The 13966-nt window shown below is 36.9% G+C and overlaps 1 protein-coding gene across 1 annotated transcript in view; it reads left to right on the forward strand.

Moving 5' to 3' along the window:
• The window catches only part of dipk2ab (divergent protein kinase domain 2Ab), a 70338-nt gene extending 65768 nt beyond the window's left edge, over positions 1-4570 (forward strand). The window contains exon 4 of the mRNA XM_067435619.1: positions 3642-4570. Within this exon, the coding sequence (XP_067291720.1) occupies positions 3642-3973 (332 nt within the window). The 3' untranslated portion in view covers positions 3974-4570. The remainder of the gene's footprint in view (positions 1-3641) is intronic.
• Positions 4571-13966: the final 9396 nt, after the last annotated feature.

Below are 13966 nucleotides of genomic sequence, written 5' to 3' on the forward strand. Positions count from 1 at the left end.
TTATTTCAAAATTATGATTTTTTTTTTTTTTTTTTTTTATGTACAAAACATACTAACAAGATAAGTACACCTCAGGAAACATAAAATAATACAAAAATCCATGCCATGGGACCTTTAAACACAATGCTGTGCCTGTTGGTCCTCTTAACAACATGAAAAATGGGAGAATCATGGGAAAGGTTGTCCGGTCACATCTAGATGCGTCTTTGCTAAAATATTTTTTTTTTTAAAGACAGGTCAGACGATTGCAAATTGATTTTCCATTATTTTAAAAAACACCCACAGCACTATTCTCATCATTCTCAGGATATATTCTACGATAAATGTGATAATTATGGTATTTCCTGTTTACATATACAGTATTGTTCAAAATAATAGCAGTACAATGTGACTAACCAGAATAATCAAGGTTTTTCGTATATTTTTTATTGCTACGTGGCAAACAAGTTACCAGTAGGTTCAGTAGATTCTCAGAAAACAAATGAGACCCAGCATTCATGATATGCACGCTCTTAAGGCTGTGCAATTGGGCAATTAGTTGAAAGGGGTGTGTTCAAAAAATAGCAGTGTCTACCTTTGACTGTACAAACTCAAAACTATTTTGTACAAACATTTTTTTTTTCTGGGATTTAGCAATCCTGTGAATCACTAAACTAATATTTAGTTGTATGACCACAGTTTTTTAAAACTGCTTGACATCTGTGTGGCATGGAGTCAACCAACTTGTGGCACCTCTCAGCTGTTATTCCACTCCATGATTCTTTAACAACATTCCACAATTCATTCACATTTCTTGGTTTTGCTTCAGAAACAGCATTTTTGATATCACCCCACAAGTTCTCAATTGGCTTAAGGTCTGGAGATTGGGCTGGCCACTCCATAACATTAATTTTGTTGGTTTGGAACCAAGACTTTGCCCGTTTACTAGTGTGTTTTGGGTCATTGTCTTGTTGAAACAACCGTTTCAAGGGCATGTCCTCTTCAGCATAGGGCAACATGACCTCTTCAAGTATATTAACATATGCAAACTGATCCATGATCCCTGGTATGCGATAAATAGGCCCAACACCATAGTAGGAGAAACATGCCCATATCATGATGCTTGCACCTCCACCTTTAAAAATAATGGTATTAATGCATATGGGGGTGGGATGTAATTAAAAGCATCCAACAGATACTGTACATGCATTTTAATATGTTCTTCACTGGGCATAATCATTTAAGAGCTTGACCTTCAGTGGATATTAAACCTATATGAACTTTCACAAAAGTGAAATTTCTTTCCCTTGTGTGTCCTTATGTTGCAGCAAAGACATATGCAACACATTTGATCATTAGAGGTAAGACAGGATCTGATCACACATCAGTCACACAGACCGACGTCTACCAGAGTAAATGACACCTCTTCACCTCGGCTCTTAGCATCTGCAGATTTGTGTTGAGCGGTGATTGAGTTTGGCCAGTGGTCTGGGGCCTGAGGCAGAGCCTGATGCCGGAAAAATAGATTGAGTCATTGAAGTGGAGGAAGGAGTGGCAGGACTGCATTGAGTTTCTCAAACCTGATTAGGGGTTGGCATCTCCTGGGTTATTTCACTCTAATCAATTTGATCATTAATGCAACTCCAAAGAGTTTCTCATCATAGAGAATGTTATTTATTTGCCCTGGTAGCCAGGTCCTTGAAAAATAAGTGTGGAGATGAATGTTGTATGTGTTCGGTGTTCTGGGTAGAGAAAACTGCCAATTTGTGTCCCTTTATTAAGGAAGGAACATGCTGTACTTCAGAAATGTCCACCTGATTGCTTTTGTGCTATTTCTAAGTCACAAATTGCTCTCTTGGTCCTTTGGACTGATATTCTCATTGTGTTCAAACTGAACGAGTGTGTCCAAATATGATTTATATAAAACAAAAAGGGTTTTCAATTTCAGAATGAAAAAAAAAAAATAATAATTATATATATATAATTATTATTATATTTTATTAAATATATATATATATATATATATATATATATATATATATATATATATATATATATATATATATAAAATATATATATATATATATAAAATATATTAAATATATATAAATATAATATATATAAATATAATTATTATTATATTTATATATATATATATATATATATAAAATGTATTTATTTTTAAATGTCAAACCTAAAAAATAAACAAATAAAAGGATTTAAAAAAAAAATGTTTTAATGTAAAGTTAAAAAATATGCCAAATTAATAGAAATCAATTTCAAAGAATCAATCAATTTATTTATTTGTTTGTTTGTTTATTTATTTATTAACTGTGAGTTTATAATGTATAACTCAATATTGCATTTTATAAATAGTTGTGAGATATAAACAATAAAAAAAAAAAATCTTATTTAGATCTCACAATTCTGACTGTATAACACACAAGTGTTAGATTATATTACACAATTCTGGGAATAAAAGTCAGAATTGTGAACTTTTTCCAAATGAATTGGTGTTGAATCGTAACATTTGTGTCAATATTTAGCCATAATATTGTTTCAAGACGTGGTAGTTTTCCAAAGCAGTTTTTTTTATAAAAATAAAATAAAATAAAAATATCCAAAAAATAATAAATGTGAATTTTCCATTATGATCTCAGGACAGTTGTCAAGTCATCTCAATGGCAAAAAATAATAATAATTCTAATGACCCAGATTTCACCCTATGTATTTATATATAAAAATAAATAAATAAATAAAATAAAAAATAGGGCTGTCAAAATTACCGTTAATAACGTGTTGACACAAATTAATTTTAACGGCACTAATTTTATAAATGCGATTAAATGTACATTGTCATATTTTTGCAGTAAATAAATTCCCGACCACGAGGGGGCTCTCGGAGTGCGGTAAAGTTATTTTTCCTTGCCATTGCTCTATAGTCTTACAAAGATATAAAACCTACGATCAGTTTTAAGTGTGTGACCATTGTATATCGACATGAAATATCAACTCAAAATCACCTACATGCATTATAGCTGCATATTTATACTCGAAAACACTTTTACTCGCTTTCAAGCCACTCGATGCCCAAGGAAATGTCTGCCCAATGACCAATTTTTCATGCAAACCGTGCCCTGTTCTGAACTAAACTGCCAGTGTAAAAATGCCCTTTATTTATATTTTCAAAATGAGAGAAATCACTGCTTATTCTAAATTTTTAAGCTTAGGCTTAAGAGACGCTCACAAAAAGAGTTTTTCTTTTGAAAAACATCTAGGACCTTTGATACATGTCTAGTCTTCATGCTTTAAGTATGGTTTCATTAATAATAAATGTGAATTTGCATAAAGCATGCATATTTGTCCATATACCCATGTTGATTAGAGTATTAAAACTGGAAAATATTAATTTAAGGTACATTTACTGATAAAAAATTGTGATTAAGTTACCATTAATCACAAGTTAACTCATGACGATCATGTGATTAATCGCGATTCAATATTTTAATCAATTGACAGCCCAAATTAAAAAAAACATCATTGGCCCAGTTAGTTTGAAACTTGTCTTTACAAAAACCCACCAAACACGAGAGCAAATTCAGTGCCTGTACATTTTCATCAACTGATGCAATTTTACTCTTGTTTCCATCATCTCCCTCTAGATAAGCCTGAGAACTACGACGTCTGGTACGAGAGCCGGTTTGAGGAGTGCGACAAGGAGGCCTGCCTTTCCTTCTCTAAAGACATGTTGTGCTCACGAGTCACTGTGGACCACAACTATTACGCCATCTGTCAAAATCTGCTTTCGCGGTATGCCACGTGGCGGGGCAGCTCCGGTGGACTTCTTCACGACCCCCCGCCACACATAGCCAAAGACGGCCAGCTTGAAGCTCTGTTGGACGAGTGCGCCAACCCCAAAAAGCGATACGGCCGCTTTCAGGCAGCTAAAGAACTGCGGGAGTACTTAACCCAGCTAAGCGGTACCGCTAGGTAATGACCGCCCATGCCTGTCAGTGCTCGACGTTCACTCATCAATGTCCGATGATGTCTTCAGGGTTTGGGGATCCCCATTTGACTTACGACAGAGAGACGTCAGAAGGTCTGACGAAGCTCCTGTCCTCAGTAACTCTATCTCAGACCAATCGTCCATCGCTACAATCTGCTATGTGTACATTGTACGTTCTGTTTCTCTTACAATAATCTTTAAATTATTGAAAAGTCTAGGGTTCATTGCTTTTATTCAATGGTTTATTTTGCAATAAAGGCGGCGGTTACATCATCATTGTCAAATTCCTCCGGTTTCTCACCCGGAGGTTTATCTGCAAAATGGTGACACTGGGAATGGCAGCTTGGGAATGTTGGTACACAAGCATTAACTCTGTCCAAAACTTTTTAGTGAATGTCTTCTGCCTAATTGATTCACTTACATTCCAGGAAGAATGAGTTTGGCATAGAGCATCATTTTGAGACGGTAGAGAGGATGTGGAAATCTGTACATAATTAGAGCAGATTGAAGGGGAAATGAGTTGGAATTGCTTTGCATATACCAAAGAGTCTGGTTCTGTGTAACTCAAACCTCTGAACTAAACGGGCAGAGTAGTCAAACCATCAGTATCACCCCAGGGCAGATTCATGAAATGTGGTTAGACTTGTTACAAAGATTTGTGTTTGTACTAATCAAGCGAAGTCCAGAGAGGACCACAATGAATCCAAATTCCGTGGCACTATTAAATCAGAGAGGTCCAGGTCTCTAATTGGCCGTTAACTATAAATAATGTGCCGGCACATGGCGTGATTCAGCACTATCAAGCCGAACATGCATCTGCACAGGCAATGGAACTTTCTATCTTTCTTAAAAATCGATCTTAACATTTCAATTTCACAGCTCCGCAATTGAATTAATCAAAATTTAATTAAACGTCTCTAACACTTAAGATCATTTAACTTTGAGCCATCAGCCTGCTGTTTTTTTTATTTTTTTATTTTTTTCCCTCCCTGGTTTGATTTTGCACTTGGTGGACCAATGAATTAGATCAGTATGCTAATGAGTATGCGTTAGATAATGAAGTACGCTAGCGCTTGACTGACAGCATCACTCCATTGAGCCTGGATTTTGAAAGCTAGCTAATCACTTTCAACTTGATGTTTCTGCCAGAGCAAATGAATGAAACGAATTAAGATTTTAATCTTTTTATTTCCATGTTTGGGTTCTGGCCAGTCAGGCCCTGAAGAGTCAAAGCAATAAGTGTCGATCAGCCATTGTCACTGAAAATCCCTCTGCTCTTGTCAAATCTAAACAGGTGACCGGATAGCCTCTCTTTGGTTGTTGGCACGTGAGAGAATTTTTTTTTTTTTTTTTTTTTTTTTTTTTGTGCATAAGTAACTGTCTGCTTTTGTACTGTACTTCTATTTCAGTTGAGTATTATATCAGCTGTGTCTGATTTTACTGTGCCTTTCATTCAGAAGTTGTATTTACAACTTTTTAGTCTGTTTAAATATCTAATAAATGAATATATAAATATCTGTATATTAATTACTTATATATAATATGCAGGTGACGGTAGCTATTGATTACCCTAGTTTTTGTTTAGTTTTTTCTTATTCGTACAAAGTCAGTGGCTACAGTCAAATGTCTTGTTACCAAGATTCTTCAAACAATCTTATTTTAGTTCAACAGAAGAAATAACCCCATACAGGTTTGGAACAGCGTAAGGGTGAGTAAATGATGACAGAATTTACATTTTCAAGTGAACTATCCCTTTAAGTGACTGATTTGAGCAGCAACTCAAATGTGGCACAAAGGATACATGACTCTTTTATTTGTTCCCATTTATAATGATTGCTATACACTAATAATGGGTAGAAAGTAGACATGTTTTTGTTTTATAGATTTATATTCTTTAATGTTAAAAGGATAGTTCACCCACCAATTACTAATGTAATTCCAAACCACTTAGACTTTCGCTCCTCTTCGGAACACGAATGAAGATCTTTTTGATGAAATCTAAATGATTTCTGCCCATCCATTGATAGCTGCGGTTACGCGCACCACGTGTACGCCCAGCCTGAGTGCATTGTACAATCTAATGTGATTTCCTTTTTCCCTAGCTCCGGATTGGTTAAGCCCGGGAAGCCAGAAATACGGATTGTGCTATCTCGCTGCCAGCCGCCGACGCCACAAGCCATTTCTGTCACGTTGTCTTTTACTTTGTAGTTATACTTTTGGTTTAGAGTGGGGAGACTTATTTCCGTAGAATGATTATCTTTCTTATCTACGGTTATTGGGCTCCCCATTTCTCTTTTTTCGTATATTTTGTGTATAAAACTTTGTTAAATAAATTATTGTTATAAAATACTCCGTTGTCCATCCTTTATGTTACGTGTCCCTCTCATCCTAGAATATACAATGGTAAAACTACCAAATGACACTTTGACACTTCAAAAACTAATCCACATGAATTGAGCGGTTTAGTCAAAAAAATTTCCAAAGAGACATGATTGCTAGATAATGAACAGATTTCCTTTAGGCTTGTATTTATATAAACATTCATCAACTCGAACATCAGTTGCAGTGAACGGAAACTCAAGCATGTTCCCCTTATGTGCAAGAACCAATGTTCATTCTCGTGTGTTAGGCAGCACGTTTGAGATCCGGCAAGACCCAATGAGGTTCATTTTGTGTTACACAGTACATTTGAGCTTCAAGAACCAATGAGTTTCATTCACATGTTACTCAGCACGTTTGCGCTTCTACAAGAACCAAAGAGGTTCATTATCGTGTTACGCGGCACGTTTGAGCTTCCACAAGAACCAATGAGGTTCATTCTCGTGTTACGTAGCACATTTGAGATTTTACAAAAACCAATAAGGTTCATGCTTGTTTTATGCAGCAAGTTTGAGCTTCAAGAACCAATGAGGTTTATTCTTGATTTATGCAGCACATTTGAGATTTCACAAGAACCAATGAAGTTCATTCTCATGTTAACATTTGAGCTTCCGCAAAAAACAATGAGGCTCATTCTCGTGTTACACAGCACATTTAAGATTCTGCAAGAACCACTGAGTTTATGTTTGTGTTACGCAGCACGTTTTACCTTCCAAAAGAACCAATGACGTTCATTCTCTTGTGTTGTGCTTCAATGAGCTTCAGCAAGATGTTTGTTTTCGCGCATCAAGCAAGTTTGAGAGTCTGTTTATGTTAAATCTAAATTCAATCTGTTCATCATATAAAGGGATCGAGTCTTTTTCCGAAAATTTTGACTTAATCACTCTTATGATCTCTTTATGAACTTATTGAAGCCTGAAAGTGTCAGTTGCGTCACTGTCTATGAAGGGATAGAAAACGCTCAGATTTCATCAAAAAGATCTAAAGATGGATTAAAGTCTTATGAGTATGAAACGCCATCTGGGTGAGTAATGAATGATAGAATTTTCATTTTTGGATGAGCTAACCCTTTAAGGCCCTGATATACTTCAAACAAAATCAATGAACAAATGCTGCCACTTCATTTTGAACAAAAACATGCCAAAAGGGAATTTGCTTGGAGTTTGTTTCTGGAGTTCGAAGTGGCTTGCTAAAGCGAACTTTCTGTAAAAGTTTGCTCTGACTGATAGACATTTTAAAACTACTGGGTGTGTGTGCCGAGCTCCACCTTCTTTGAGTGTTTAAGATTACAAGATATCGAAGTATCATAACTATGTTATCTTATATTTTGCTCACCTCCTCATAAAACTTGTAATTACAATGTGTAAACTGAATTTTCTGAGATCTCCCACTACTGTACCGCTGACAGCTGCAGATTCATATTGCTGTTGATAGTATAGCTAATGAAATGCGTAATTACAAGTCCGAGGACGTTCTTCAAGATGTTAGTCGTGTGTTGTCACCTCAGCATTACAACATGATGTGAACGCAGCTGTATTCTCCGGTTCCTTACTTCTATTCAATCTGGCATAGTGATGTGAGAAACAAATGTCTGCTGCCTACTGGTCAGAATGGTGTAAATGCAAAGACAACTCAAACATGCAGAAAAACACTATTTACAAATCAGTTGCTAATCATTTATGAAAAGAGTAATCTATTAAACAATTAATGAAACATCGGAAACAAATTTCTATTTGACACTACAAATAGAAACGACTCCAAAAAAAGAATACTCCGTTACTCATCCTGTATTACAGTCTCAGTAGATTTTTATTTCTTATCAGGTGTCACTGCTACATCTGATATGCTATTATACATTCCTAGATCAGTTTCTTTAATACGAATTGAGTCGAGTACTGTTTAAAATGATTAAAAATCAAAGGACTAAAGCCAGGTTCATGCTATATGATTTGGCCATCTGAGAAATGTTGTGAATAGGTTGACAAGTTTGCTGACAGTCGATTGATGAACATTGCGGTCAAATTTGACCTCAGATGAAATTCTGGAGTGTCGGAGCTTTGGGCCTCCGTCCTGTAGATGTAGCTTCTGCTACGGCAACCTTCAAATCAAAAACTAATAGGAGCTCAGAACCTGATGACAAAACAAACAACATGTCTTTTTTTTCTTTTTAAGAAAAGCCTTTATCAAAATTAAAGCGAGAGGTTGTTTTTTGTTCGCCAGCCACCATATGCAGCATGTCTCACAGTCTCTGAATGTGTCACGGATTGATGATAGATCGATGTGAGTCTTCTTGAACTTCACTGTTTTTCACGCGTCTTGACTGCCATACAAACTGACACTGACAACTGAGCTCCTACAGTACGACATGGATTACAGTCTGGGATCGTATGCGTATAGTCTGACATGCAACCGTCATAAAGGGCTGTTATAAATCATACAGTGAGCACCCAGCTTAATATCTTAAATTATGTTATGCACCTTATTCCTACGGCCCATGACTCTTTGCGCAAATTATGGGTGTAACTTCAATTAAGCTGTGAACAATCAGTGAAAGGCCGCTCTAAGAATGCAATAATACCATTTTTTTTTATACTGGTAGATTGATATGGCATTATTCTACTCACCCTTCAACCATAGAACATGAAAAGGAAATTTAAAAGTGTAAAAGCATCAACAAGGTACTTCCAACAGACCATGAAAAGCACGATTCTTTCCACTGCAATAATGAACGGGTGAAATACCACTGTTGTAATATCTGTATTATGTATCATATTTAATCAAAAATGTTTATTTACAAAAGCATTGAGTGTTACTATTTCAAAGTGATGTCCGTCATTTAGACAGTTAATAAATTGTATTAATCTGCGAAAACAAACCTGGAAAAGAGACATTAGGTTTTGAGGAGAAAAATGAGAGATTCTTATTTTTCATACTGTTACACTACAAAAGGCAAAAAGAAAGCAGCGATGACTAAAAAGAGCTCTTGCCATATATATTCTTGTTATAACGCGTCATGTTAATATACAAAACGTTACATTATTCTCATGTCTGAAAATAAAACATGAAGGAAAATTGACAGCTCATTCAGTCAAACTAATAAGCTTTATTTGTTGTGCAAGCTTATACTTTGAAATGACTTGTTTCAATCTTTTTGAAGTTCTCCAAATCAGAAGTGCCACACATAATTCAAACAAGAGAAGGCTCATCAAGGATAAGGTGGATACAAGACCTTTATTTTATTTAAAGGTGCCGTGAGCTGTTTTTTCTTTTTCTTTATATATATATATATATATATATATATATATATATATATATATATATATATATATATATATATATATATATATATATATATATATATATATATATATATATTCATACTCACCTAAAGGATTATTATGCAATTATCTAATCAACCAATCACATGGCAGTTCAATGCATTTAGGGGTGTGGTCCTGGTCAAGACAATCTCCTGAACTCCAAACTGAATGTCAGAATGGTAAAGAAAGGTGATTTAACCAATTTTGAGCATGGCATGGCTGTTGGTGCCAGACGGGCCGGTCTGAGTAGTTCACAATCTGCTCAGTTACTGGGATTTCCACGCACAACCATTTCTAGGGTTTACAAAGAATGGTGTGAAAAGGGAAAAACATCCAGTATGCGGCATTCCTGTGGGTAAAAATGCCTTGTTGATGCTAGAGGTCAGAGGAGAATGGGCCGACTGATTCAAACTGATAGAAGAGCAACTTTGACTGAAATAACCACTCGTTATACCCGAGGTATGCACCAAAGCATTTGTGAAGCCACAACACGCACAACCTTGAGGCGGATGGGCTACAACAGCAGAAGACCACACCGGGTACCACTCATCTCCACTACAAATAGGAAAGAGAGGTTAAAATTAGCACAAGCTCCCCAAAATTGGACAGTTGAAGACTGGAAAAATGTTGCCTGGTCTGATGAGTCTCAATTTCTGTTGAGACATTCAGATGGTAGAGTCAGAATTTGGTGTAAACAGAATGATAACATGGATCCGTCATGCCTTGTTACCACTGGACAGGCTGGTGGTGGTGGTGTAATGGTGTGGGGGATGATTTCTTGGCACACTTTAGGCCCCTTAGTGCCAATTGGGCATCGTTTAAATGCCACGGCCTACCTGAGCATTGTTTCTGACCATGTCCATCCCTTTATGACCACCATGTACCCATCCTCTGATGGCTACTTCCAGCAGGATAATGCACCATGTCACAAAGCTCAAATCATTTCAAATTGGTTTCTTGAACATGACAATGAGTTCACTGTACTAAAATGGCCCCCACAGTCACCAGATCTCAACCCAACAGAGCATCTTTGGGATGTGGTGGAACGGGAGCTTCGTGCCCTGAATGTGCATCCCACAAATCTCCATCAACTGCAAGATGCTATCCTATCAATATGGGCCAACATTTCAAAAGAATGCTTTTAGCACCTTTTTGAATCAATGCCATGTAAAATTAAGGCAGTTCTGAAGGCAAAAAGGGGTCAAACACAGTATTAGCATGGTGTTTCTAATAATCCTTTAGGTGAGTGTATATACAGTGCCTTGCGATTGTATCCGGCCCCCTTGAACTTTGCGACCTTTTGCCACATTTCAGGCTTCAAACATAATGATATAAAACTGTAATTTGTTTGTGAAGAATCAACAACAAGTGGTACACAATCATGAAGTGGAACGACATTTATTGGATATTTCAAACTTTTTTAACAAATCAAAAACTGAAAAATTGGATGTGCAAAATTATTCGGCCCCCATAAGTTAATACTTTGTAGCGCCACCTTTTGCTGCGATTACAGCTGTAAGTCGCTTGGGGTATGTCTCTATCAGTTTTGCACATCGAGAGACTGACATTTTTGCCTATTCCTCCTTGCAGAACAGCTCGAGCTCAGTGAGGTTGGATGGAGAGCGTTTGTGAACAGCAGTTTTCCGTTCTTTCCACAGATTCTCGATTGGATTCAGGTCTGGACTTTGACTTGGCCATTCTAACACCTGGATATGTTTATTTTTGAACCATTCCATTGTAGATTTTGCTTTATGTTTTGGATCATTGTCTTGTTGGAAGACAAATCTCCGTCCCAGTCTCAGGTCTTTTGCAGACTCCATCAGGTTTTCTTCCAGAATCCATCAGGTTTTCTTCCAGAATTGTCCTGTATTTGGCTCCATCCATCTTCCCATCAATTTTAACCATCTTCCCTGCCCCTGCTGAAGAAAAGCAGGCCCAAACCATGATGCTGCCACCACCATGTTTGACAGTGGGGATGGTGTGTTCAGGGTGATGAGCTGTGTTGCTTTTACGCCAAACATAACGTTTTGTATTGTTGCCAAAAAGTTCAATTTTGGTTTCATCTGACCACAGCACCCTATTCCACATGTTTGGTGTGTCTCCCAGGTGGCTTGTGGCAAACTTTAAATGAAACTTTTTATGGATATCTTTAAGAAATGGCTTTCTTCTTGCCACTCTTCCATAAAGGCCAGATTTGTGCAGTATACGATTGTTGTCCTTTGGACAGAGTAAGCTGTAGATCTCTGCAGTTCATCCAGAGTGATCATGTGCCTCTTGGCTGCATCTCTGATCAGTCTTCTCCTTGTATGAGCTGAAAGTTTAGTGGGACGGCCAGGTCTTGGTAGATTTGCAGAGGTCTGATACTCCTTCCATTTCAATATTATCGCTTGCACAGTGCTCCTTGGGATGTTTAAAGCTTGGGAAATCTTTTTGTATCCAAATTCGGCTTTAAACTTCTCCACAACAGTATCTCGGACCTGCCTGGTGTGTTCCTTGTTCTTCATGATGCTCTCTGCGCTTTAAACAGACCTCTGAGACTATCACAGTGCAGGTGCATTTATACGGAGACTTGATTACACACAGGTGGATTCTATTTATCATCATTAGTCATTTAGGTCAACATGGGATCATTCAGAGATCCTCACTGAACTTCTGGAGAGAGTTTGCTGCACTGAAAGTAAAGGGGCCGAATAATTTTGCATGCCCAATTTTTCAGTTTTTGATTTGTTAAAAAAGTTTGAAATATCCAATAAATTTCATTCCACTTCTTGATTGTGTCCCACTTGTTGTTGATTCTTCATGAAAAATTACAGTTTTATATCTTTGTTTGAAGCCTGAAATGTGGCAAAAGGTCGCAAGGTTCAAGGGGGCCGGATACTTTCGCAAGGCACTGTATATATACTGTTTTCTGAGGACAACTCATGACGTTCGCATTTAGTTTTTTACATTCAAAAACATCATAGTAAATAAGTAATAGGCTATTTTCTACCCTGGCTTTGAGGCTTTCACCTGGACCGCTCGTTTTTTTATGGGCATGCCACACTGAAGACTTGGAAGTAAACGCCCACGGCTACGATTTGATAAGATTTGCATATTTAATGAGCTTCAGCTCCCTCGTCAGTACATGTGGGAATTGTTTTTAAAGCGTGTTTGAAAATGGCAACTTGAATGATTTGCTCATGAGGCTCGCAAAATATCTATCAAACAAACACAATGATTTATCTCTCATTCACCCGCGAATGATTGGAATTGATTGCTATTTTTTATAATTTTTTTATCGGTGGATATAACCGCAAAACACACACACACAAAACTTCCGCAAACATATTTTACCTTCAAATATATATTCAAGAGAGTAAGCAACGCACATCAAAAAAGGGAATGTTATGCCGGCCTGCCGATGGGCTTACGTTTCGGTAGCCCATCTGGAAAACACATAACCCCAGTATATTGGGCTTTACAAGCCCTGGCTCATTCATACCAGAGTCTGATCCCGAATCACAATAAACCAACAACACTACAAATAATGGATTCTTCAGCCTGTGACAGCGTGCTTAGGTATGTTCAGTTAGACACGTACACACAATAGATGTCAAACGATATGTAACATGCTATTCTATCACATATAAAAAACATTTTTACTCACATAAGTGTGTTGCTTCATTCATGTAATCTCATCCTGTCTGCAAATCCAGTGTCTTGGATATTCTTTAAAAATAAGTTCATCCAAGCATTCATAATTTTGGAATTTGAATGAATCTTATGCAGTTTGTTTATTTATTAGGAAGTTTGGATCTGGTTTAGCTTTATGTAGGACTATGTTATGTGAGACACGAGTCTGTGGGCAGGTTTACAGAATCAGGCATTGTTCATCTTATATTAAGGCGGTTTTTCACCACACGATGACATCAAGGTGAGGCATATTCTGAAAGCTCTCGTTTGCTGGGCCTGGCGTCAATAAAAACTTTTCTTTGACTAACAAGGAAGTTTTCAGCTCTGAAATTTACAGGATAATCTTATATTACCATGACCTAGCCTGATGTGGTCATACTCAATTCTAGTCAGAATCTGAGTCTGATACTGCTCCATTGGCCTCTGATTATAGGCCATGTTTCAACCAAACCAGGAAAGAAAACGCCTCTGCACTCAATTGGATAGACCTACAACCAATCAGAGCAACAGAGTAAATGATGTATGTTGAGCAACGCATAGTAGTGGGAAATCTGGATTATTTTACGGACTTGAATCTTTAAATCTCGTTCAGCAAAATTAAAAAAAATAT

This window comes from Pseudorasbora parva, chromosome 24, assembly GCF_024679245.1.
Source record: "Pseudorasbora parva isolate DD20220531a chromosome 24, ASM2467924v1, whole genome shotgun sequence".
NCBI lineage: Eukaryota > Metazoa > Chordata > Actinopteri > Cypriniformes > Gobionidae > Pseudorasbora > Pseudorasbora parva.